Source organism: Pararge aegeria, chromosome 12, assembly GCF_905163445.1.
Source record: "Pararge aegeria chromosome 12, ilParAegt1.1, whole genome shotgun sequence".
In the NCBI taxonomy this organism is placed as follows: domain Eukaryota; kingdom Metazoa; phylum Arthropoda; class Insecta; order Lepidoptera; family Nymphalidae; genus Pararge; species Pararge aegeria.
The window spans coordinates 2,992,814-3,020,290 of record NC_053191.1 but is presented as its reverse complement, the minus strand read 5'-3'; the positions used below and the strand labels follow the sequence as shown (position 1 = coordinate 3,020,290).

At 35.9% G+C, this 27,477-nt stretch overlaps 1 protein-coding gene and 1 non-coding gene across 2 annotated transcripts in view; both read left to right on the top strand.

Annotated features, from left to right (window-relative positions):
- The first annotated feature begins 693 nt into the window (after nt 1-693).
- On the top strand, nt 694-765 carry Trnat-cgu. The gene has a single exon. It is a non-coding gene; the product is annotated as a tRNA-Thr (tRNA).
- Nucleotides 766-1,294: 529 nt separating this feature from the next.
- LOC120628155 (somatomedin-B and thrombospondin type-1 domain-containing protein) overlaps nt 1,295-27,477 on the top strand; it is a 43,322-nt gene continuing 17,139 nt past the window's right edge. The window contains exon 1 of the mRNA XM_039896387.1: nt 1,295-1,619. Within this exon, the coding sequence (XP_039752321.1) occupies nt 1,388-1,619 (232 nt within the window). The 5' untranslated portion in view covers nt 1,295-1,387. The remainder of the gene's footprint in view (nt 1,620-27,477) is intronic.

Genomic DNA, 27,477 nt, shown 5'->3' with positions numbered 1-27,477 from the left:
TCACATAAAGTGCGCTTTTTTTCGTCACAAAACCAGTTGAAATTACAGTACATTTATCTAAATTAAGTTAGGTATTGATGGTGTCATTGAAAACACTCTTTGAAGTCTCCTTATGTTTTGGATTTTGTTTACAACTATCATTGTAAACCCATTACGCGATTGCCAGAGAGTCGCAGGTTCAAATCCTGTCGGTTTTGAAAATTTTTATACGCATTTTAAATTTATAAAATTGATAATTCCTCCAAGTGTAGGTAAAAACACTAATAAAAATAATAAAATTATAAAACAAGCAATGTGTCATCTCCCGTTTCAAACGTGTCTCATTGTAATATGGACCTTTAAAAAGTAGATCGAAACTGCAACGTTTCCTACTAGATGACACTACAGTCGCTATAAGACTGATGTAAAAGGCATATACTAATTTCGGCATCGACGGTAGAGTCGCAGGTTCAAATTTATAAATTTACAAAATTCATTACAGAAAGGTTTACAAGGTCAGTGCAACCACGCTGGGCAAGTGAACTTTAATTTTTTTTCGATTGTAGTGAGGTGACAACTAGATTCCTTAAAATAACGTTAAAAATTGACCTCTGCATAGATCGATCTTAAATACTCTTTTTCAATGACACCACCAATACCCAACTTAATGTTGGGTATTGGTGGTGTACGGTAATTTCAACTGGTTTTACACAAGCCTCTTTAGCTCAGTGGTAGAGCACTGGTCTCGTAAACCAGGGGTCGTGAGTTCAAACCTCACAGGAGGCAGTATCATAATTCGTCTTTTTAAGTTTTTATGTACTTTTTTACTTAATTTATAAATTAGAAATAAGTTTTTTATCAAAAAAGTTATTTCCTTAAAAAAAGCAAGTGCATGCATTAAAAGCCGCTGCGTAAATAAGCAGTTTAATATAAAGTTCTTTCTTAATATTGTTTAATTGAAGTCCATTATTTTTGTTTTTATTTTATTTATTTTTGACAAAAATGAATAAATAAAAAGTGCTAGCCCGATACAAACGCAAAAAAGATTAATCGTTTATAAAATTAAATAGCAGTGTACATTTTGATGTAATTTCTTACAATCTCTATTAATAATCTCTATTAATATTATACAAAATAATTACAATAATACTTAATATTGTTTCAGATTCGTGAAAAACCGGCATGAAAAACTTTCCATGAATATTATAAAATAAATTCAAAAATAAATATTTTGTCTCCAAACCCTATTATTTAAATTAGACAATATAAATTTAAATAATCAATGAAATATAATAACATAAATAGTGATAACAACATTTCAAAGTGATATATTAACGTTAAATTAAAAAAAAGGTATCCTACTAGGGTTCTAGTTCTATTTAAAAATAAAATTTAAATATTTTTAACAATGCTTCGCTACTGGCTCTGCTTCGCCAGTGCTGTGTATTTGGCGGGACAGTGCGGGGCGAACTACTGCCGGGACGCCAACCTGTGCTGTCCCGGTCGGGACAGCTCCTGCGTGGTGCAGAAGGCTCATCAGAACGCGATTATCGAAGACCTGACGGATAAGCCGTGCTATTGTGACCACGCTTGCTTGAAACTGGGAGACTGTTGTCCGGACTTCAGAGAAACTTGTGGAGGTATGTATTATAAGTAATCTGTGAATTAAAAGAAATCGTGCACGCCATATTAAACCCTAGTATATAGAGTAGAATGGTCATGAAAGACGTATGGCAGGATCGAAAAACGTCTATCTAAAATACCTTCTTTATATTGGACCCAAGTACATGGAAGAATCGTCTATCTAAAATACCCGGCTCCACGGTGAAATCCAAGCGATAGGCATGACGAAAAATTTGGAAAACTGTCCTATGATGTTCGGAAAAATCTACTATATCAAAAGAATACCTTATTTTTGCAGAAATTAAAGGTTTTGTTGATATAAATTGCAAATTTAACAAGTCCTTGTTCCATAGATTATAGATTTTGGTATTGATAACAAAATGCTTGGCAATTGATAGTTTGTAATCACAGAAAACATCAAGTATTCTGTGGTTAAAAACTAGCAAAGATTTTCGAAGTTCAAGCGGACGTACATAATTATGTTTATATAGAAGTGGCGACGAGAGACGATTTTTAATTCGGCGTTCCACCTGTCATGGCGGATTGCTATATATTGCAGTTATATTTTTTGAAAATAATACCAATCTCACTTCGAATATAAACACATAATACATTTATATAATATATGATAACATTACATAAATACCAATATTTTAGCGATTCTTTGGTACTCTCATCATGCCTATTGTAAAAAATATGTTAAAAGTATAGAATTAAAAACATACAGAACCTTCATTCATATATTATTGCATGAAGTACATTGTGTCTAGAAACAGTGAAAATGTCTCGCGCACTTTTGACTTCACACCCGCAGAATGTTGCTAGCTCACAAAGTTTTTCTCATTTTCAGATTTTATGATAAACGTTTAGGACAGTGGAGGTAAAATAATTACTGTCAACCTTTGACGTTGGTTAAAGGAGGTCGTATCTTATTAAGGAACGCAGCTAATTCCATATTTAACATTAGTAGAGAAGTCGATACACCTCAGTACCTAGTATACGCGGTAAATACGGCGTGAAGCATTAGCAAAGAACGCAAGCGTGTTGTAATACCACACAGCTAAGAACATACAGAAACCGTGTACACGACTAATATTGAAGCATCAAAAACCACTCCACTTTTGTAGTGTAGTTTTCTTAACAGGCGGTTAGAAACTTCGTACAATTTAGCAATTCACAGTAATATTTCATAGTCGCTATAAGACTGATGTACGGGCATATACTCTTTTCGGCATCGACGGTAGGAGAGCTTAATCGCTCAGGCCACGATTGCCAGAGAGTCGCAGGTTCAAATCCTGTCGGTTCCGAAAATTTTTATATGCATTTTAAATTTATAAAATTGTAAAAGCGTATACTCAACCCCACAAAGGAGTAATTTATAAAAAGTTATTTATTACCTCTAACGATCTAAACGTTTAGTATAAAATGGGAAATGGTAAAAAGGTTGTGAGCTAGCAACATTACGCGTGTGTGAAGTGAGAAGTGCGCGGGGCGTTATTTCGTGTTTTTGGACGCAATGCACTGCAGTACATGCATGCAATAATGACTGTATGTTCTTAATTCTGTGTAATGCCCTTAATAAAACAGCTCCATTTCAGGTATCATTCACTCTGACCCGTATTTTAATATAACGCCGGCCGCCGCGCCGCAGAGCTCTACGAAATGTATATTGATGAAATATTCATATTTTCCACCTGGCGGTTATCTTTTAGGTAGTGGGAGGTACCTAGAGTTTTTGTGACAGAATTCGTCCGGTGAGGTACTGCCGCTATGACATGTAGTTGCGTTCCGCAGGGTGATTACCTATCTCACGAAAGGCTTGCGACAGGCGGAAATCTTGCAATCCTTGTTGTCAAACGTCACGTTTGTATTTGTTGGTATGCAAAAGTGACGTAATCACCCTGCCGGTCTAAGGGGCGTTGTCTGTGTAATTGACGGCCGATTGGCGCAGTGGGCAGCGACCCTGCTTTCTGAGTCAGAATTCAATGGCAGCTCTGCGGAGATTCGATTCCCGCTAAACTGTAAAATGTTTATGTGATGGACATGTATGCTTTTCAGTGTCTGGGATTTTTATCTGTATATTATAAATAAGTATTTATGTATATTATTCACAAAAATATTTATCAAAATAAAATTCTTTACTCATCTAGGCGATGATAATACCACAGGCATTTATGAAGCGTTCATTGTTGTGTTGTTTACATAATGTTAAAGGGATGGTGATAACTACGTTTGCCAACTTAAACCTTAAGCTACGTGGGTTCGTAGCGCGCCTTGTTCTATGATGAGCCCACAACGAACTTAGCCGGGTATTCTTTTTTGCTATCACCATCTCACAGTCAATTAATAATAAGCTATGAAGTTAGAGCAATATGAATTGCTCTAACTTCATAGCTTTTTCATCGTTAAATCCCAAGCTTTTTCATCGTTAAATCCTTAACACTATAATACATTTTTTCTGTAAGCTTACGTTTTATATAAACCTTGAATTTATTGAGACACATCTCAAAGATTTCATTCGGTAATTGATTATATAATAATGTGTACATATAATTTCCCTTCAATTAATTAGCCTAGTAAACTACACAAGTTTTTTTTTTGCTTCTACAAATATAATGTAACAGTCCATTTTCTTTTTAAATTTTGTTATATTTTTAGCGTTATTGTTTTACATAACGTACATTAAATTGTATGTAGCCTAGTAAACTGCACAACAATTTTTTTTTTGGTTCTATAAACATAATGTTACAGTACAGTAAATTTTGTAATTTCTAGCGTTATTGTTCAAATATGTACTGACCATGCACCGACATTACTTTAACCTCTTTGAATATATCCTAAAAAGACTCTCTTGGACCCATTTTATATATTGCGCGAACAGCCCTCATCAGACATCTCAGTACCCATAACACAAGCTACGCTAACTTTGGGGCTAGATGGCGCTGTGTGTATTGTCGTAGTATATTTATTTAATTACAGGCACCCCTCTATGCACGCCACTGATTGTAAGTATAGACATATAAAAACTGGCACGTCAAATTTGCGGTTTGCGGTAGAAGAAATTTATTGTTTTTATAAGAACAACATTCACTTACATGAAAACCTTAAGCTATTACATGATAAGAAGGTTTACTGGAAAAACCTTTAAAAGTTAAGATAGGCGTCAAAGTAGGTTTTCTATCGCCGCTTTCAAATCGCAATAAGTCCACGAACACAAGAGGTCCCAGCTTCCATCCCAGCAGGGCTAGCACAGGCAGGGGACAAAAATTATATCCCCCGATTATATCCCCTGACAGGGGATATAATTAACGTGTCCACCTTCTAAAGCACGGGAACATGGAATAGGAGACGTTTACCCCCGTTTATCCCGTTTATCCCGTTACCGGTGTAGTGCGTCGCATGAGATGGTCTCAATCCATCATAAGAGCGTCACTATGCGTACTGTGCGTACTATGGGGCGATAGAGGGGGGAACTAACCTCACTTCGTACCGATCAAGGATGCTGTCTATGTTTCAGGCGCTTTTACCCCCGTTTATTATTACACATATATTATTTGGATATTATCTCCACTTGTGCGCCAGTGCTGTGAGTAGATAAAGCTGTGCGTGAAGATACATTTTTATCATTTCCCCCGGGGATATAATTGTCTCCTGCCCATGCTAGCCGTACAAAGCCGTACAGCTGGGGAAATTTGGGAATAAAAAAATTCTGAATTATCTTTGGTCTGGTCTGCTCTGGTTACCATCATGCTCTGGTACGTCATACCGTACGTCACGCTAAGCAATTTAGCGTTCCGGTACGATGTAAAAACCGATTATCATCATTTACCAGCAGTTGAGATTGCAGTCAAGAGCTAACTTACAGTAGAATAAAAAAAAAAGTACGGAATCCTAAAAAAGATACGAAAAAGATATTGCATAGTAAACAAAATTCATTACCCGCCGCGGTAAAAACTCATAACATTTCCCACGTGAGGTTTCTATTTGTCGTACAAAGCCCGGTATATCAGAGGTTATAAAACGTCTAATCCCCATATAATACCGCCGTGTCGTATATCCTCTGAGTACACGTTTCCATCGTTACACCTAACGAGAAATTTCACGGATTTATACAAAAGGCAGAAATATTATATGAGTACCTACGAAAAAGCTTTGTATAAATTCATTTATTTTCCCATTAGTATAGAAACGGTGATAGCCCAGTGGTGAGGGCTTCGGCTTCATTTTCGGGGGGCCGAGTTTGAAACCTAGCACGCACCTCTACCTTTTCTAAGTTAGGTTTTAAGTAATTGAAATATCACTGGCTTCAACGGTGAAGGAAAACATCGTGATGAAACCTGCATGCCTGAGAGTTCTACATAATGTTCTCAAAGTTGTGTGGAATCCACCAATCCACACTGAGCCAGCGTGGTGGACTACGGCTTTAACCCTTCTCATTGTGGGAGGAGACCCGTGCCCTATAGTGAGCCGGTAATGGGTTGATATGGTGATGACGATGATGGAAAATAAAGAATCCTATTACAATCTACACTCTATGGTTGGCGCTTCACAGGCCGTGGTGAGTAACAGGGACGCCATCATACGCTAGAGCGAGACAGCAATATTAGAATGAACAGATTTTATTCAGATACGCCGCCGTGCGCGATGTTCCTTATTCAAATCATAAAAGCCCTTAGGGACTCCTGTACAAAGTTTTGTGTAACGTTATACATTGTTTTTCCAAACGATTTATTTATCGTCTCGACTAATACTAATGGAAACGTGGTAAATCCCATTTCATATTTTACCATCGTTTGCATACGCCTACGACCTTCCTGTAATTTTTAATAACTGTAATTTTCAAGACTGTGACAAAAGATAAAGTATCCGGAACGATCGCACTAGGGGTGTACACTTTACGAGTCGTTTTATGACACTTTTTATACCTTTTATATATTGTGATATTTCTTTTTTGAAGTAAAACTTCTTGAACCACGACTAGGGTGTAACTTCGATTTTTTTCTGACGGAAGGAACGCTTACGTCGGACGTCTGTGTAGTTTCCGCTATTTAAAAAAAGAAATGGGATTGGTCGTAAGTATATGACATATACTCCACTCTTCTCATTTTATTTCCAATATTTTCAAACGGATCAATTGTGAATAGCAAAGTGAATAAAAATTAAATAAATTATTAACAAATTTTCTGACGATTGCGACATTCTATTATATTCAATGACAAGGTTATATTGACATGTGCTGATCTAACCTTCAAATTTCTACTCAAAATTATTCTATTCAACAAATGGAAATATTTATAAAATTTGAAAGTGATATAATGAATTTTAAATAGAATATAAAATGAAATGCAGGAGTCCCAGGAACATTTTACTCTTTCATCAATAAATAATAATAAAAGTTTTACTTCAATTATATTTCTTTTTTTTGTCGTTATGAATGACGCACTATAAAATGGCCTGATGGTTTGCGTTTATAAACAGAGCACCAATTCGCAGGTAATGAGAAAGACACGACCTGCATAGTGCCGTCATACTATAGTTGAAATAATTAATTTTAGGAGTTTAAAAAATTATTTAAAATAACGAATAAAATCATGAATAATTTATTCGTATGCAATTTATTTACGAATAATTTATTCGTGAATGAATTAGTCGAATAATGCCCAACTCTGTACATTAATCTGAGCCGTAGGTATTAAGTCTCTGTAATTACAAGCCCTTTAGGCCGGAACACAGTAATTGCTGCTTAGCGACCGCAATGTTGCTTTGCGGCAGAAATAAACACAGCGGCAGTACGAGCTCTGTCACGTTTTAACCAATCTTACTTCTATACTAATCTTCTGTAATAAGTCTGCATTTTATAATTTCTATATTAGTGTTTTTACCTACACTTGGAGGAATTATCAATTTAAATATTTAAAATGCATGTAAAAATTTTCGGAACCGACAGGATTTGAACGTTGCTTAATTTGCTGTAGGTGTTTAGCAAAGCAGGAGAATCTGTATGGTGTAATTTGTAATTTCTTAAATCCGTATACTCCACACCAAACAGATCTTCGGCAATGTACCCTCTACGCTCGTTTTCGAAACCGGAGCATTCTCAGGAGATGTTTGACTTTACAATGAATAATTGTTATTAAACCTGCTTCTATCCAGGATGAAACTGCGACTCTCTGGCAATCACAGCCCTGAGCGCTTTAACTAATGAAGTTACGGTTTTCCTACCGTAGCGTCGATGCCGAAATTAGTATATGATGCCTCTTACATCAGTCTTCTGGCAACTGTAGCGATATCTATATAGATATAGAAAACATTGCAGTTTGGATCTAGTTTTTCAAAGGTTCATATTGATGTATATATAAGAGATAGCTTTTTCATAATTTTATAATTTATATTAGTTTTTTTTACCTGCACTTGGAGGAGTTATAAATTTTATAAAATTATCTGCATTGAATGTTCTAGGAAATTCCTCCGCGCCTGCAGTAGAACAGAGGTTTAACCCACCACGCCGTTCCAACGAAGCTGCTGAAACGATCATTATACAGCTAGGGGTCCCCTGCGCCTTTGTCCGCGTACAACTTCTGTCAAATTTCCCATATACAATTTGTTTCACTTTCTTACATAATGTGCCTACTGCAACCTACCGCATACTTCCTCAAGAATTATGCGACAAAAAAAAATATTAATAGAAAAAAAAACCAATAATGGTTAATAAAGAAATTTAAAAATAAATGGTTTTTTAAATCGTGTTTTAAAAAAGCCATATCAATTTCTTCCTTTTTGTTTAGTTTTAAATGATAAAAGCGTGTTTTTTTTTTAGTTTTTCTTTTTTTATTAGGGAAAAATTAATCGGTAATTTCAAATTTCCGTCCAATTTGTTAATATTACAAAAATTGGCTAAAGATAATGGTTGGAAATTAAAAAAATATACTACGACACTACACACCTCGCCATCTAGCCCCAAAGCGTAGCTTGTGTTATGGGTAGTGGGTACCTAGTAATAGCTAATGAATATTTTTAATGTAAATATTTTAAGTATGTATGTATATAACATAAGTACTTAAAATATTTACATTAAAATTACATAATTTCTCCATTATCGACTACGATAGATGATGATGATGATTTGTATCGTACAAATTAACAAAAATCTTATTTAGCAAATTGAAAAATGTAAGAATCAAATTAGTGTATTTTCATCAGTCCTGGATATATTTACAAAGTTTGTACGAAATCAGACCGCTTGAAGAGGGTTAAAATAAGGCTCAAAGGAGTCGGTTATAAACATACAAACAAACATACAGGTGAAGTTAATAAAAAGCGTGTACCTAATATATTTTAATCGTACGGATAATTACTGAGTTTACCGCGTTCTGAGATATATTAATTTCCATACAGCGCAGTACAGTAGTATCGAATAGTAGCTGTGTATCGCAACACCTCTAATTACACGTAGACTGAAAGGGTTTAAGAGCCTCTAACGCGTTTTTCCCATTAAAAAGTAATTTCAATGGAGGTTATATTGCATGGAAATACAAAGAGCGCTTCCAAACAAAACACTTTCAGGCATCATTAGTCTTCGCACCTACGCACACTCGCGCTCATGTCACAATACAGGACCCCTAGCATGAGAGAACCTATCGTAGTCGAATTCGAGTAATTGCACACTCAATTGCGCAGTCGAAGCAGTGGTAGCTCAGTGGAAAGGAGTTCGGCTTCACTTTCGGGGGAGAGAGTTGGAGTACCGGCGCACACCTCTAAATTTTCTAAGTTATGTGCGTTTTAAGCAATTAAAATATCACTTGCTTCAACGGTGAAGGAAACACCGCGAAGACTAAATACGTGGGAGTTCACCATAATGTTCTCAAAGGTTTGTGAACGACGGCTTAACCACTTCTCAGTGTGGGACAAGACCCACACTGAGAAGTGGTTAAGTGGTTATGAATAATATACACGAATACTTAGAAAATACATATAAACACCCAGCCACTGGAAAACATTTATGCTCATCACACAAATATTTTCCAGTTGTGGGAATCGAACCCACGGCCTTTGACTCAGAAAGCAGGGTCGCTGTCCACTGCGCAATACGGCCGTCCGATGATGATGATTGATGTATTTCTATACAATTTTTCTTGAAAGTTCTTTAGAAATGTTGTATTCAGAAACTCGGGCTCGAAAGTGCGTCACGATAAAGAAAACACATAAAAGATGGTAGTCACATCTATAGCCTAAAATAATACACTGCTGGACTAAATGTCACTACCAACACCATATGCCAAACGGCCACTGATTTAGCAAAACGGTCGCCAAATTGTACGCATTGTTGTGCTTGTTATTTTCTTTACTATACTTTTATGTGGTGGGCAATAAAAGTATTCATTCACACTTTTACGTAGTTGGTGTAATATTTTTGTACGTATACTACAAATATGTAAGAATGAATTTTGCTGTCCAAAATAACTTTGACGTTATAATATTGAATCACTAATGTACCTACCTAGAGTACGTCAAAGTAAAATGTACATCTATGTAATGGGACTCTACGATTGCGATCGAGCTTGCAATTCTACTAACGCTACAGTTCACTTCGATGTCAAAGCATAATGGACCTTCTATATTAACTTAAGAGGTAAGGTCTTGTCGGTGTTTCCAACCTATTCAGTTCATGCCCTTTCTTTCGCCTCTTTGAACTAAGTACCCACACCAAATAAAATTTTCATTAATATTCCACAAAATAAGTAGCGAAGGAATGTCTGCAACTTCTCCGATTTACTTTTGTGAGGAGCATTTAGTTTTTTTACTACCATTATCTTTCTATTCTCTTCTATAGTTTTATTTGTATGAAAATAAAGTAATAATGAAGGAGCACTTTTAGTAATATTTACTTTTTGCCGTCTCACGTCTGTAACCGTGTTTCGTTGGGAGTGAACCCTTGACCCTCTCTCTTGATCTCACCTGGTGGTAAGTGATGAGTGTGATGTGTGATGAGTCTAAAATGGTAGAAGGCTAACCTAATAGGGTGTATGACAGTTATATTTAAATCATATATATACCCTAATCGGTTTTTACGTGACATTGTCCGGACCGCTAAATCCCCTAGCGGCACGTCTCTGTCGGTAGGGTGGCCAAAGATCTTTATTCTCAACTAGTATTATTATTACTATTATAAGTAGAAGTATTGGTAATTTAAATATAAATATAAATATACTACGACAATACACACATCGCCACCTAGCCCCAAAGTAAGCGTAGCTTGTGTTATGGGTACTAAGATGACTGATGAATATTTTTATGAATTATATATACATAAATACTTAGAAAATACATATAAACACCCAGACACTGAAAAACACTTATTGCTCATCACACAAACATTTTCCAGTTGTGGGAATCGAACCCACGGCCTTGGACTCAGAAAGCAGGGTCGCTGCCCACTGCGCCAGTCGGCCGTCAAATATAAGTAAATATACCTACCAAATGTTGTCTATTTTCACATAACTGCGTTTTGATTTTCAAAAACGACTCTTCGATTGCGAACGTGCCAAACCCATATTACTCTCGTCGTAGCTCGCTCGTAGTAATTGCGTAACACGAACTAAGGGCCCACTGTGTATGGAACACACCGCGGGGCACAAATTAATCTGCACAAAAGGAAAAAAAACCGTTCTTTTTAACATCCTGGCGTAAAAAGCTAGGTGTTTTGTAGAACGCAGTGCGTCTATCATTCTGTGTGTCAGACTGTTTGTATCATCGTATCAATAAAATCGAAGAGTCGACTCCAATGCAGTTTTTTCGCGAACCAAAGAAGATTATGACGTCACAGCCTGACGAGCGGAGATCGATCACCATTATCAACTCATTGCCGGCTCACAACAAGACACAGGTTGAGGCCCGAAGTCCACCATGCTTCACAAGTACGAGTTCGTGAACTTCACACGTCATTGAGAAAATTATAAAGAACTCTTAGCCGCGGATTTGTTCTAAGACGTTTTCTTTCAACGTTCAACGAAGTGATATTTGATTGCTTAAAACTAACTTAACTCCGAAAAGGAGTTTATGTGCGCAATTTTTTTTTAATTATGTGCGTTTTAAGAAATTAAATATCACTTGTTTGTATGGTGAAGGAGAACGTCTAGAGGAAACCTGCACGCGTGAAATTTTTCCATAATATTCTCAAAGGTGTGTGGTGCCCACCAATCCGCACCAACCAGTGTGGTGGACTCAGGCCAAAACCCGTCTTATTCTTATAGGAGACCGTGAAGCCTGGAAAGAGTTTGATACTGGTATCATTGATGATATTCATTAAGAGAAGTTTACACGTGAAATTATTGATAAATTGATGTTATTTATCAAATCCATCTGCAGTAGAAATACCCGAGTTGTTCTTTGACCACGTTGCATTCAGAGTGTTCACTATAAAGACAGATTTAGTTTTTACCATCAAATCATTGTAATTGAAAAATTTATATGTGTACAAAAGTGCCTTTCTAATAACTTTATTGGAATAAAGTAATTTTTGTATATTTAGTAACCCCTATAAATGATGCCACTCAATGATATTATCCCAGTTCAACACAATATGTCGACATGTACTTTTACGGGAATTTCCGTCGCTAAGTTTGACGGAGGAAAAATAGGACAAGAGAAAATTGCTGTAGAGAAAATGTACCGATACAAGTGAGAAGGTATGATTTTTTGCATTGTTTGCGTTTATCTCAAAGGGACTTGAGACGGGGTATAAAAGACTAGTTGGAAAAGATTTTACCAACGGTAAAAGTATCACTAATACGTAATTAACAGAATTTATGTCATATTAGACGGCCGATTGGCGCAGTTTGCAGCGACCATGCTTTCTGAGCCGTGGCTCAAAGTGGTTTCAAAGGCCGTGGGTTCCATTCCCACTACTGGAATATGTTTGTGTGATGAGCATGAATGTTTTGTAGTGTCTGGGTGTTTATATGCATATTCAAAGTATTTATGTATATCCCTATCCCTACCCTATATTATAAATGTGAATGTAAGTTTGTTTGTTACGCTTTCACGAAAAAACTACTAAACCAATCATCACGAAACTTTGTACACATATTCCTGAAGGTATTAGAAGTAATATAGGATGCTCTTTATCCCGAAATTAAGCTTATTTCTCTCGGGAGAGGGGACGAAAGTGTTTGACGATTGTACACCAGGCTTAGCTATCCTAAATACATAGAAAAAAGTGCTGCCACATTTATGAGGCACATGTCTTTCGAAAAACAAAAACAAAAGCGGACGAAGTCGCGGGCAACAGATAGTTATTCATAAAAATATTCATCAGTCATCTTAGTACCCATAACACAAGCTATGCTTACTTTGGGGCTAGATGGCGATGTGTGTATTGTTGTAGAATATTTGTTTATTTATTTTTTATAATTATTATTTCGGCGATTCAACTGTCATGGCGGATCGCAAGATTTTTCAGTTTTATTAATTTTTTTGTTTTTGTACTCATGTACCATCAGTTAGAGAATGTACCTATAAAGAAAAAAAATATGTAAATTGTATAATTTAATACAAACATCTGCTTCGTTTTTATATTATCACAATATAACAATGACTTAGCTTGTATAAGTTTTATCAAACTATTCACTGAGGTGAACCTTCCAACCTATCCATTCTTCTATTCAATAAACGTGTTAGCGCCCCGCCCCGCCCACACTCCATTCTATTCAAGCATAATTTAACACTTGGAATAAAACAATTTGCTGTTATATTTTACTACCTTTTTGATGTGATGGTGCGATTCCCAGCAATTTTTGAATTTTCTCTGGTCTTATGGGAGTCTTTGACCGTTTCTAGTTACCACCCTACCGACTGAAAACCACTAGAGGTGATATGACTACCATACTCCCTAACAGGTTAGCCGGCTACCATCTTAGATCGCAGTCAACTTATAATGGGATAAAATAAGAACCCATTTTTTAAGGAAGGAACCTTGTTTTTGGTAGGGAATTGGCTTCATTTACACATAATATATATTTCTAGAGATTTTTTGTACTCTATAAAAGGTTGGAACTGCCTTGTTGGTTTAGTGGTGCGCATGAACACTGCAGATCCTGGGTCCTAGTCTGGAAATTTTGAGTACCAGTACGAAGTTAGAAAATTGGCAGTTATTCATCCCCGTGCATCGCAGAGCACGTTAAATGCCGTTCCTACGCCTGAGCGCCAAATGTGAGATTTTCTTCCCGCTTTTACTTATTTGATCGCACGAAAGTTAACTACGATTTACATGGTACCGAATTGACGCCATCTAGTGGCAGTACGGTGTCCCAGTATTAGAATTTGAATTCGTTGGTCGCCCTGGTGAAGTTCTCCGTACTGCAAGGAAGTTGATCTTAAGGGTGCCTTCACATAATTCATCTTTCTTCCCCCGATCTTTCACTGTTCAGGCTGTTAAGCTTTGGAATGCCTTGCCTCTTGAAATCCGAGAGGCACAGTCTATTACCATTTTTAAAAAACTTGTCAAAGATCATTTTTTGTCTGCATCTGCGGATCTTTAACTTGCCTATTCCCTTCTGTTTTATTTGTGGTTTGACAATATTGTATATATTTATTTATTATTGATATTAATTATATAGGTATATATTAATTATTATCACTATCTATATATTTTATTGTAAGTTTGTTATATGTACATATTATATTTGTATATATAGGTTTATGCATGTTTATTTACAACACAGTACAGTTAAATGCACCACCTACCTCTCTTCTTGAGCTGTTTTTAACGCCTTTGGTTGCCTGGAAGAGATCGCTATGTAGCGATAAGGCCGCCAAATTGTATACTTTTTGTTAAATTTTTACTTTTAATTTGTTATGTTTATGTGGTGTACAATAAAAGTGTATTCATTCATTCATTCATTCCATAGGAGGTGGTGCTTAGATGAGATTTCAGTTTTCGAAGTTTATTAAAATAATGTTACAATCTTTTCGGCCACCGGTACAATCTCCAGATAGATTTAAGAACTACGCGGGAGATATTATAGTACACATTACACAACTGTGTACACGGATGAACTCTCTATTTCCTTACTCTCATAGTCCGATGCGACTGCAGCTCCGATACGACCGACAAGACATCGGAGTGAGATATTCTACCTACGTTTACTTATTCGATCGCGTAAAAGTTAACCACGATTTGCATGTAAACTATTACTGGAAAACCGTACTGCTACAGAACGTGCCACAGACCGACACAGAACGTACCACAGACCGACACAGAAAGTGCTCTCCGGGACACGGAGGTGAATCACCACCAATTTTCAAACTCCGGGCTAAAACTAAGAACTTAGAAAAACCCAATACCGTACCGTACTGTATCGTAACCTCGTGACCACGTAAGTACTAGGACCTCATAACCTAAGAGGCGTTTAGAAAAATAGTACTAAAAAGCTGTCAGTATGTTAGTACTTAGTATAGCCTTTTACTCCGTTCGCCTCTTTCATCAACGGTTAAGTTATGCCCGTAACATTTTATTATGTTCAAGCACAATTTAACTCAGGGCACGTTACAATTTTGTGTACAATTTATTCCCGGTCTCCCTATCAACACTGATACGCTTTTTCCAGCGACAGCGCTTAATGAAATATTACTAAGCTTTGGGTGAGCATGTCTTATTTTGCAGACTTGTATTTATATCCGTGTTACTTGAATTTTTTTTCACTTCTCATGCTCTTAAAGTTTTTATTTATGCAAGGTGTAATTTATTTTTTATCTTGTGAGCAAAAATGGAGACCGGTATCTTGTGACAGACGACAAGAACGCGATCTGCCAGCAGCCGGATTATGGGTTATTTTAGCACAAGTCAAGAGAAAAAGCTGGGAGCCGCTGGAAACAGACGGCCCAGGACCGTGGATTTTGGAACTCTCTACAAAAGACCTTTGTCCAGCAGTGGACTTCAATTGGTTGAAGTGATGGTGATGATGAAGAGAAAAATTTAAAGAAAAACGACAGAGTTCTGGGCAAATTGCCCTTGAATGGCGTATATTTTAGTAGTTTATAACTTCATCATCGTCGTAATATTAACCCATTACCGGTCCACTACAGTGCACGGGTCCCCTCCCACAATGAGAAGGGGCTAAGGCCGTAGTCCACCACGCTAGCCCAGTGCGGATTGGTGGACTCTACACATCTTTAAAAACATTATGGAGAACTCTCAGGTACGCAGGTTTCCTCGCGATGTTTTCCTTCACCGTTGGCTTAAGAGATATTTCAATTGCTCATAACGCACATAAAATGAAAAGTAAGAGGTGCGTGCTGGGATTCGAACTCAGTTTCCCCAAAGTGAAGTCAAAGTTCTACCCACTGGGCTATCACCGCTTCGTAGTTTATATAATATTCCGTTATTATTAATAACTATAGTTACTAAAATTAAAATTAACGTATTGCATTTTGGAATTAAATTCCCGTGTTGAATTTTTGCTAAGAACGGCGGCCAAAGTTTGAAAGCTAGATGATGTCGATAATCATCATCATGCAACGGCGTTTACTGGAAATAACTAAAAATAAATTAAATGCCCCCTATTCAAAATTAGCACTCCACAAGCAGAGTACATACGCAATGTCTATAAAAATATTTAACCGATTTCATTAGGAACACTGATAATGTAAATGAATTTAATGAAATACAATGATACAGTCTAATATGGTAGTGGGCTAACTATTAGGGATTAAACCAGTTATATTGACATACCCCTAATCAGTTAATCGGTACTCGCGGAAGCCTCCCACCAGACCAGACCAGAGAAAGTTTAGAAATTATAAATTCCCAAGCCCCCGCTGGGAATCGAACCCGGAACTTCCAGCTTTAAACCACAACGCTCACCGCTGCGCCAGGGAGGTCAAACGTCCACGGGTTGATTGGTACAAACGTTGCCAGTGCCATAATTTTAGTCGAGTCATAATAATTTATGCAGCGCTTTCCCCTTAGAGTTGAGTCATAATTACAGAAAGGACTGGCTTTCACTAACAATATCAATTGTTAATGAGCGAGTACCACTTAAGCCCTCTTAAGTGGTACTCGCTTAAGTACCTAAATGTTTTATATCAATTCAATTCCTTTATTTACAGACTGAGTTTCGTGGAGTCGGTAGGTTCAATGGTATTTTATAGGATCACCAGGATGAAAAAATATAATGTATCATATCATAAAATGTATCAATGTACATATCCTAAATATAAACTTTGGGTACCAGCAAAAAGGTTGGCTGTCTTCTCAAACTATTTATTTTGTACTAGCTGTTGCCCGCGACTTCGTCTGCGTTTGATCTTGTTTTTTGATGTGGCATTAAATTAAGTTGTAGATCTAAAAAAAAAAATATTCAGTATCGCTAAGCCTTAAATGAGGGGTTTACTGCTGTCCGCTGAGGAGTTCTGTCCTCCATCTCAAACCACAGTTTGGGCAAAATTAAACACATATTATAACCTCTATGGTACAATTATTTAAATCTTTTATAATTTGTCGGAGTTATGTTGTAAAATCGTCAAACACTCAGCCCCTCTCCCAAAAGAACCGAGCTTAATGTCGGGATAAAAAGTATCCTATATTACTTCTAACACTTAAAATAATACCTTAGTGACAGCAATATAACTAAGTTAACTTTTCTAACTGTATAACAACATTTGTAATTGTATTAGTTGCCTAATTAATTCAAAATGACATTATTACTTATTTCTGATTATTGTATTTTTATTCTTTAAATTGTAATGTAATTTATATATTTTTTTATTTTTTATTAACATTTGCACACTGCCTGTGACAGTCGATTGTGAAGGGTTTGTTTAATCAAAAGCGTTCTTGTTATGTACCCACAATTTGGCAAATAAATAAAAAATAAATAAATAAAAGTTATCATGCTAAAAACTTATTTACTATAGGGGCATGACCTATATCGAGAAATAAGGCATGTAGGAACGTAGGGTAGACCTTTTATCGTAAGAGGAAAATCTTCAAGCTCAAGCCAAGAATGGTGTTGAAATTTTAAAGTAGAGTCCTTACTTATTTTGGAATTACATCGAAGTTTAAAAAAAAGGCTTTTACTTCTCCGACGTTCCCTAAGCGAAAATATATTTCACAGGCTTTAGAGGTAAATTATGTACTCAAATTCAAAGCTTAAAAATAAAAAATTCCAATATTCAAAATTCATATTTCAAGTAGGCACAGGTTACAAGCACTTTTGAAACGTCAATTCAGTCTGTTTTTAGAGACTCGACCGCTGGTTCGGAAGGCAGATTACAACTAGAAGAGCCTGCAAGAAACTCAGAAGCTTGCTCTTTTTCAACATCATTTTACAGTTTACAATGTAAAAATAAATGTATAATAAATTTTCTATTTTGTGAGACATGAGAGCGGAGTCTGCTTCCAAGCAGCCTTGTCGTTAAGAAATTCATCAATCGTATAGTATCCACGATTTATTAAATTTGTTTTAACACATTGTTTGAACTTATTCATTGGCAGATCCAAAACTACCTTGGGAATTATATTATAAAAGTATATCAGTATTCAATCCCACAGATAACTTCTGCCCCTTTTGCAAACGATATGCAGATGTCACTAACTGATATCCATTTCGAGTAAGGCGGTTTTTATATCCACCTTTCGTCTCTGAGATTTATCTGTGAAACCGAAAACCTAATAGTTTATAAGTAAACCACTGCCATAAATTTTACTAAGAGGAATCCTAATGCAGCCACATGCAAATTTAAAATCATGTGACTTCTGTCACTTTATTAGGTACGCGTCGCATAGCTTAGGTATGTACTTTGCGCGTGTCGGTCTTTTATCTTATAACGTTTGGAATTCGTTTGTATGGAACAATAAAAATGCTTCTTTTGATTTAATATTTTTACAGTTGTGTTGTGTTGATTGTTTTTAAGCTTCCAGTATTCTATTCCGTAACAACCTTGGTGCGAAATTTTCGGGAACGCACATAGATTTAGAAACATTAATAGGAGTCCCATAAATGTTTAGGCCAAATGAGCAATGGGATATATTTGAATTGTACTGTGTGTACAAATTAGCTCTTGACTGCAATCTCACCTGGTGGCAAGTGATGATGCAGTCTAAGAGTTAGCGGGTTATCCTGTTAGGGAGTATTGTAGTCATACCCCTAATCGGTTTCTACAATTTTTTTCTATGGCACACAAGTCAAAACTTTAATCCTAGACTTTCTCTTTTGCCCTTATTAGTACCTGTTACATTCAAAGTGTAAAAAAAGGTTCTAAGAGTAGACATGAAAGAACTGTTTCTAGCTACTAATTGAAGGAAGGCCTTTGTCTAACGAGCTCCGAGGAGGCTTGCAGCTCACCTGACCTCAATACTTCGCTATGAGGTAAGTATCTACTTAGCGTGTAGAAGCAACTAAACTACGGTATAAGTATACGTCTTGTGTTATATTTTGTGTTTAATTATTGCTTAACGATGTCACCAGTGATAGCGCAGTGGGCAGGAGTTTGACTTCACTTTCGGGGGCCGAGTTCGAATCCCAGCATGCACCTCCAACATTTTTTATTCATGTGCGTTTTAAGTAATTTAAAATATCACTTGCTTCGACGGTGTAGGAAAACATCGTGAGGAAACCTGCATGCCTGAGAGTTTTACATAATAGAAAATAGAAAATATTTATTAGAAAAACTCAGTACATTGAATCTTTGGAATCCTAACCCCTAAACTAGGAAATCCCGTATCTTAGGGGCCAGTGACTTCTCAAACATTGATTCAATCATTGAGATAATATATAGTGCACTTTAACAAAGGAAACTTTCAAAGGTGTGTTGAGTTCTCTAACGGTTAAGTGAGAATAGCATGATGACTGAAATGCGTTTGTATGTGTGTGTGTGTGTGTGGTTATGCGTATGCGTGTGTGTGTTTATGTTTGTGTGTGTATGGGTCTGTCCGCCCGATCTGTACGTGAATGTTGTTAGTGTATGTTCATGTGTTCGTGTTTGTGCCCACGAACTACCGTTTATAACGTTCTTAAAGGTATGTGGAGTCCAAGAATCCGCACTGAGCCAGCGTGGTGGACTACGGCCTTAACCTATTCTCATTAACCCATTCTCCTATAATGATGTTACCAGTTGCACATTTTTTCATTTTGTATACAAAAGCTTGGATATAAATTACTCTAACTTCGTAGCTGAACATTTACTTGACTGTGGGATGGTGATGGTCTACATGTCAACATTTTTGAAGTCAACAAAGAGCATGTTAAACTAAATCCCTATCCCTATCCCTATCCCTATCCCTATCCCTACTTCCCTATCCCTACTAATATTATAAATGTCAATGTAAGTTTGTTTGTTACGCTTTCACGCAAAAACTACCTAACCGATCCTCATGAAACTTTGTACACATATTCTTGGAAGTGTTAGAAGTAATATAGGATACTTTTTATCCCGACATTAAGCTTGGTTCCTTTGGGAGAGAGGATGAAAGTGTTCGACGATTTTACACCATAACTCCGACAAATTATAACCGATTTAAATAATTATTTTTGTACTATAGAGGTTATAATATGTATTTAATTTTGCCCAAACTTTGTGTAGATCTGATGAATGTGGTTGGAGATAAAGGACAGAACTCCTTTTTTTAGAACTACAACTAAATTGAATGCCATATCAAAAAACAAAATCAGTCGCGGGCAACATCTAGCATTAACTATAAAAAACCTAAAATGAAAGGCTTTGGGCTTACAGTTAGACGAATACTGCTCTTGGAAATGTCGAAAAACGAGGTATCTTCTTCTTCTTTGAGTCCTTTAACACCTGATGGTGCATAGGGCCGAGATACTTTTTTCCATCCAGAACTATCCAGAGCTGCAGAATTAATAGAGAAGAGGTATGCAGTAGACTAAATTGATTTGTCTTTATACTACGAAGATTATTATTATTATTATTATTATTATAACTATTTATTTGTATACCACATTAAGAACTATACAAGAAAGAAAAAAAAAACAAAAATAGAAGTAGAATCCAAAAGGCGGCCTTATCGCTTAGTAGTGATCTGCCAGGCAACCTTAGAGTTAGGAAAAAAAAGAGAAGTAATTGCAGGTGGTACAAAATATAAAATAAATACATACGAATATCTAAATACTAATACATCAACTAATATACACAAATACATCTAGTGTATAATAAATATTAAAAAAAAAACTAATAATAAACTAATATAATAAAATAAATACTTAGATAAAAGTAAATAAATACTATTAAACATCGCCTTCAGTTGGACAAATAATAAAGCGGCTTTAATTAACGGCTTTTTTTAAAGATTGACGATAACGTCTAGCACTCATTCTACTCTCGCAGCATATAATGGATTTGTTTCTTCCGTGCTTCTTTATGGTCTCAACAATTATTCATTGTACATTGTGACTTAACAATTGTACATTGCCGAAGATCTGTTTGGTTAAGACTTAACAATTATTCATTGTAAAGTCAACATCTCCTGAGGATGCTCCGGTTTCGGAAACGAAACGTGCGTAGAGAGTACATTGCCGAAGATCTGCTTGGTGTGTAATATAAGGATTGAAGAAATTATAAATGACACCAAACAGATTCTCCTGCTTTTCGCGGAGTATAGCAAATTAAGTTTAATTTTCATAATATATCATGGATTTTCGCAAAGTAACGCCTGCTTCTATCCAATGCCTTAAAGCAATTAAAGGCATCGCACCCTACGAATCGTGCAAACCGGCTTTTATAAAACTTAAAGTGCTTCCTAAAGTTTGTTTAATTGAATGAATATGTATATCTCCAAATCCAGACGTAACATAATTCATTTGATTTCACACTTGCAAGCTCTGAGAAACATTGACAAACTGGTTTTTACGAGAGTGCATCAAACCGCACTATTCAGCAAACATTGTTACGCTGTGGCAATAAAAATCTATAATAAACTTCCATCCGAATTCAAAACACTTTCAACAAAACATTTTACGCAAAAATTTAAGTTTCTGACGGCCGACTGGCGCAGTTGGCAGCGACCCTGCTGTCTGAGTCCAAGGCCGTGGGTTCGATTCCCACAACTGGAAAATGTTTGTGTGATGAGCATTAAGTGTTTTTCAGTGTCTGGGTGTTTATATGTATTTTCTAAGTATTTATGTATATATAATTCATAAAAATATTCATCAGTCATCTTAGTACCCATAACACAAGCTACGCTTACTTTGGGGCTAGATGGCGATGTGTGTATTGTCGTAGTATATTTATTTATTATTATTAAGTAATGTTTGCAAGGTAAAACTTTCTGCTCATTTCTACTCCTTCGATTATTTTTTCCAATATGACAAATAATAATTCTGACATTTGTATTTATTTTGACATTAAATACGAATTTTCAATTCAATATTTCTGAAATTTAATAATTCTTTAGTCTAATTATTATTAACGCTATTGTATTATTTTATTAAATGTCAATAATATACATTAAATGACAATTTAAAACGAGGCTTTGCGTAGGTAGAATATAATGCTTATCATAATAACGTCGAAATCTATTGTATAATAACCAAACAATACATCAGCATTCAATATACGGATTAGATGGGATATTACCCTTTGTCTGATATTGTATGATATGCAAACAGAATCGATAATACATTGGAAACAAGCATTACTTTACGGAATTTCATGATATAATATAATGAACGTTAAGCTTTAACATTATCAATCCGTTACTTGTACCACTAAAAGTTGACCCCTGACTGCAATCTCACCTTGTGGTAAGTTATGATGCAGTCCAAGACGCCGAAGAACGAAGACCCGTGTCCTGTAGTTTGCCGGCAATGGGTCGATACTATGATTTCACTAGTTGCACTTTTTTTTTAATTTTTTTGATCGTCTATAAGTTAGCCCTTTAGTGCAATCGAACCTGGTGGTAAGTTATGATGCAGTCTAAGATGGTAGCGGGCTAACCTGTTAGGGAGTTTGGTAGTCATACCCCAAATCAGTTTCCACGCATGTGAAGTTCAGGCATCACAGACGTTCACTATCCGCCATCCAAGGACCGTAGTAACACTCTTAAGCCACTCCTACCCCAAGACAATATTATGAATAATGTTTTAAGGAATGACTTGTGATATTTTATTCATAGCAAGCGGCCCAGGACCGTGGATTTCGGAACTCCTTATAAAACAGTTATATCCTGCTGTGGAAGTCAAATGGTTGATATTATGAAGAAGATATAACGGTGGTAGAGTCACTAAAAACAGTTGACTTGAGGTTTCAAAGATACTTATAAAGTAAGCCTATATTTTGAATTTTGTTTTTTTTTTAATTTGTTTTTATCATCATATCGACCCATTACAGGGCACGGGTCTCCACCCGCAATGAGAAGGGGTTAAGGCCATAGGCCACCACGCTGGCCCAGTGCGGATTGCTGGTCTCCACATACCTTTGAGAACATTATGTGGAACTCTCAGGCAGGCAGGTTTCCTCACGATGGCTTTCTACACCGTCGAAGCATGTGTTATTTTATATTACTTAAAACGCACATAACTTATAAATTAAGAGGTCCGTGCTGGGATTCGAACTCGGCCCCTCGAAAGTGAAGTCGAGCCACCCACTCCGCTATGACCGCTACCGCTACCGATGATGATTCTTATTTATTTATTTATTTAGGAAGCCAACGTTATATACAATGTCTTAAAATTATTATAAACATAACGATAATATTCTGAATTTTACATACCCCACTTACAGGCTAACTCTGCATGCATCATGAAATATAGACGTTCTTCTATTGAAGAACGTCTATATTTCATGATGCATGCATACAGAACCTAAAACTTAAGAGATAAATTTAAAAAAGATACTACAAACTATAATATAAATAAAAATAAAGGAGGATAAAACAGTTTTTTAATTTTGCGCTTATAACTCAGAGCGGAATTGTGAAAAATATCTAAATCAGCTTTTTTAAATACACAATTGTAGGCTGAGACAATTCTATTTATCGGGGCGGACCTGCCTAGATTAGTTTTTGTGAATGTAGGCCTTAAAGTATGATATAAGATCTCGCATTATACTTAGGTACTGCCAATCTTACCCTGTCCGCTAAACTTGAACAATCAATACCACCATTAATAATTTTATGTTAGAAACAAAGATCTATCATGTTTCTGCGATTCGTGAGTGAAAGAGTTTTATAAATGTTTAATAGGTTATTATAGGTAGTATTTAATAGTAAAACAAGTCCATCGGTTGCAGTCCTGCAGGTATTTGTAGAAAGGCTATTAAAAAAGGCTACGAGTAAGTGAAAACACCATAGAAATATAATCTCTTTAAGTCCCAAGGTAAACCCAAGTAACACTTCGACTCGCAGAATATCGGGTTCTAAAATAATTTACACCATTTACGACAGTACGTGAGGCTTCTACTAAGCATTAAATAAACGGCGGCTATCCCAGAGAAGTGCCCTCTTTACGAGGGTTAGAAGTATAATAACAATAAAGCTTGCGTGTATAAAGTTTATTTTAAAGTATTATACTTTATAATAAGCTTTTGGAATAAAATAAAACTAACCAAATTTTACTCGTAACATACAACGTTATTTACTCTTATTGGATGTCTTTATCCAAGTAAATAGGACAGTATTCTTGGGCATTTGATGTAGATTTTATCTGTGGTTTACACTACACTCCAGTCCTACATGGACTCGTAATGCAGTGTCTTAGTCGTTTATCACTTACTTGCTACGGAAAAATCTGTGTGCGGTGCGTCATAATCAATTTTTTTTTTTTTTTTTTGCTTTTAATTTAATATGAATTTTAATTTTAATTCTATTTATATTTTTAACATTATGAATTAGTAAAATATTTTTAGACATTTATTTTGTAATGCAGTTATATATAAAATGTAATTAATTTTGAGATTATTTGTAAACGTTGTGAAAACCTGTAATAAGCTGAACATTCACTTAGCTCGCAACGTAAAAACTTGGACAAGAAAAAATGTATTAGCGGTTGGTTTTCCTAAATAAATAAATAAATAAATAAAATAAATAAGAAGTTTTCTATACAATAACTTCAACAATACTAGATTTAACTGCTTTAAGTTTTTAAAACAAAAGAATATAAACAGTCTTTCCGAGTTCGTTGCGAAGCAGCTAAACCGAACTGCTACCGAATAAGTCAAACTTCTCTTTATCTTGTATTTATTCAGCCTCTACGTTATTTAAACAAACAACTGGGGCTTTGGCGAGGAAGATTATCTTCGTTTTTAATAAAAATACTTTCGAGCTTCGAATCTAAAACATATCTTGATATTTGTGTTATGAGTTAGTATAAATAATCGCTAATAGCGCAGTGGCTAAGACTCGACTTCACTTTCGGAGGGCCCAGTTCGAATCCCAGCACGCACCTCTAACTTTTCTAAGTTATGTGCGTTTTAAGTAATTAAATATAGCTTGATTCAACGGCGAAGGAAAACCACGTGAGTAAACCTGCATGCCTGAGGGTTTTACATAATGTTCTCAAAGGTATGTTGACTTCTCCAGTGCGCTAATAGCCAGCGTGATGTAATACGGCCTTAACCCCTTCTCAGGTAGAAGACCCGTGCCATGTAGTGGGCCCTCAATGGGTTGATATGATGATGGAATCGAATCCATTCATGTCATGATGTCACGACCTTGAGAGATGGTAGAGAGCCCCCGTTGTTCTGGAGAACAACTTTTACACGAGTTTCCCGTAGACAGATAACACCAAAGAATTTAGACCATACAGAACCCTTATTCAGTCATTATTAAATGCAGTGCATTGTGTCCAAAAACTGTGAAAACACCCCGCGCACGTCTCACTTCACACCCGCAGAATGTTGCTAGCTCACAAACAGTTTCTCATTTATGGTAAACGTTTAGAACATTAGAGGTAAAATAATTACTGTCAACTGCTAAACTGAATGAAGTGACTAAATTCCCTAAGCCTGGTCGAGAAACACTACTAAAGTGGAGTGGTTTTATATGTTTCAATATTATTCATGTACCTACACGGTTTCTGTATGTTTTTAATTCTGTGAATAACACGATAATAGTACAATACTGCATTCAGCGTTGAGCAGTTTACGCTTCCACGCAGAAACTAACCTACACAGGTAGGTACATTCCTGGTGCCTGGAATGCGAACTCCTGAAGGCATCAACTCAGTATATCTATGTTCCGTACAGTTCGATCGATTTATACTTTATATTTTGAAAAATTATGAATTCTGTTTGAAAAGGATTAGTTAATTTTTCCAAAATTCGTCTTTCAAAATTCATTTTTTCATGTACACCTGTCTGTCTTTCTATATGTTGTTTGTAGTGACTCTATAACCAGTTCAGCAGATTGCTCTTTTTCAAAATCATCTTACAGTTTACAAACTTATATTTTTCTATCTTTTGAGAGATGAGAGCGGAGCCTGCTTTTAAGCAGCCTTGTCGTTAAGAAATTCATAAATCGTATAGTAACCACGATATATTAAATGTGTTTTAACACATTGTTTAAACTTATGCATTGGTCGGTCCAAAATTAACTTAGGAATATTATAAAAACATATACTCAATCAATGATTTCTGCACCATTCGCCAACGATATGAAGATATGTCACTAACTTATATTCATTTCGAGTGTTTATATCCACTTTTAGTTCATAAAGAGTAATGTTTTGTCTTACAAACAAAATATTTTGTTATAAATATACTGTGAAGCTAAATCTTACTCGCTTGAAACTATGGAGGAGATGTCTCTTAAAAAGTTCAAAGTTTGTATTAAACGTAAGCTTATAGAAAAGTCCTATTATAGTATAAAGGACTACGTAATCGATAAAAAAGCTCTTCTAATAATTTTAAATGACATTGTGAGATGGTGATAACAAAAAAAACACTTGGCTAAGTTTGTTGTGGGCTTCTTCTTAGACCGGGACGCGTTTGGAACCCTCGTAGCTTTAGTTTTAAGTTTACGAATTTGTTTATCGCCATCATCTCACTACCGTGTAATTATTATGTACGCATCAAAAGTGCCACCTATGGGCCTACTTGAATAAAGATATTTTGACTTTGACTATGTTATTCGTTCAAGACGCATCAACTTCCCGTTTTGTTTAAGGATCCTTGAGCAAAACGGTAGGTTGACTGTATCACTGGTAAAAAATTGATTTAAATAGCTGGGGCTTATTTAGCCCACCGGTTGAGTCTAGACATTCAAAGAGGCAATTACGCCACGTTTTGAGTAGGTACCAAGCCCATAAGTGAACAGTTAGACGGCTAATATTTTTTGTAAATATGATTGTAAATATTAGGTTATTTTTGTTTGTACCTACATATTTTTCATCATCATCAAATTCAAATTAATTTATTTTCAAGTAGGCCTTTATAAGCACTTTTGAAACGTCAAGTATGTATGTTTGTAGTGCCTCTACCACCGGTTCTAGCACCTACCGAGAAGAGCCGGCAAGAAACTCAGTAGTTGCTCATTTTTGACGGCCGACGGGCGCAGTGGGCAGCGACCCTGCTTTCTGAGTCTTAGGCCGTGGGTTCGATTCCCACAACTGGAAAATTTTTGTGTGATGAACATAAGTGTTTTTCAGTGTTTCAGTGTCTAGGTATGTATTTTATTCATAAAAATATTCATCAGCCATCTTAGTACCCATAACACAAGCTACGCTTACTTTGGGGCTAGATAGCGATGTGTGTATTGTCGTAGTATATATTTAATTTATTTTCCAACATCAATATTTACAATCATTTTTCTATCTTGCGGGAGATGAGAGCGAGGCTGGCTGCTTCCAATCTACCTTGTCGTTAATTCATCAAATGTATAGTATAACCTCGCTGTATTAGATGTGTTTTTACACATTTTTTAAA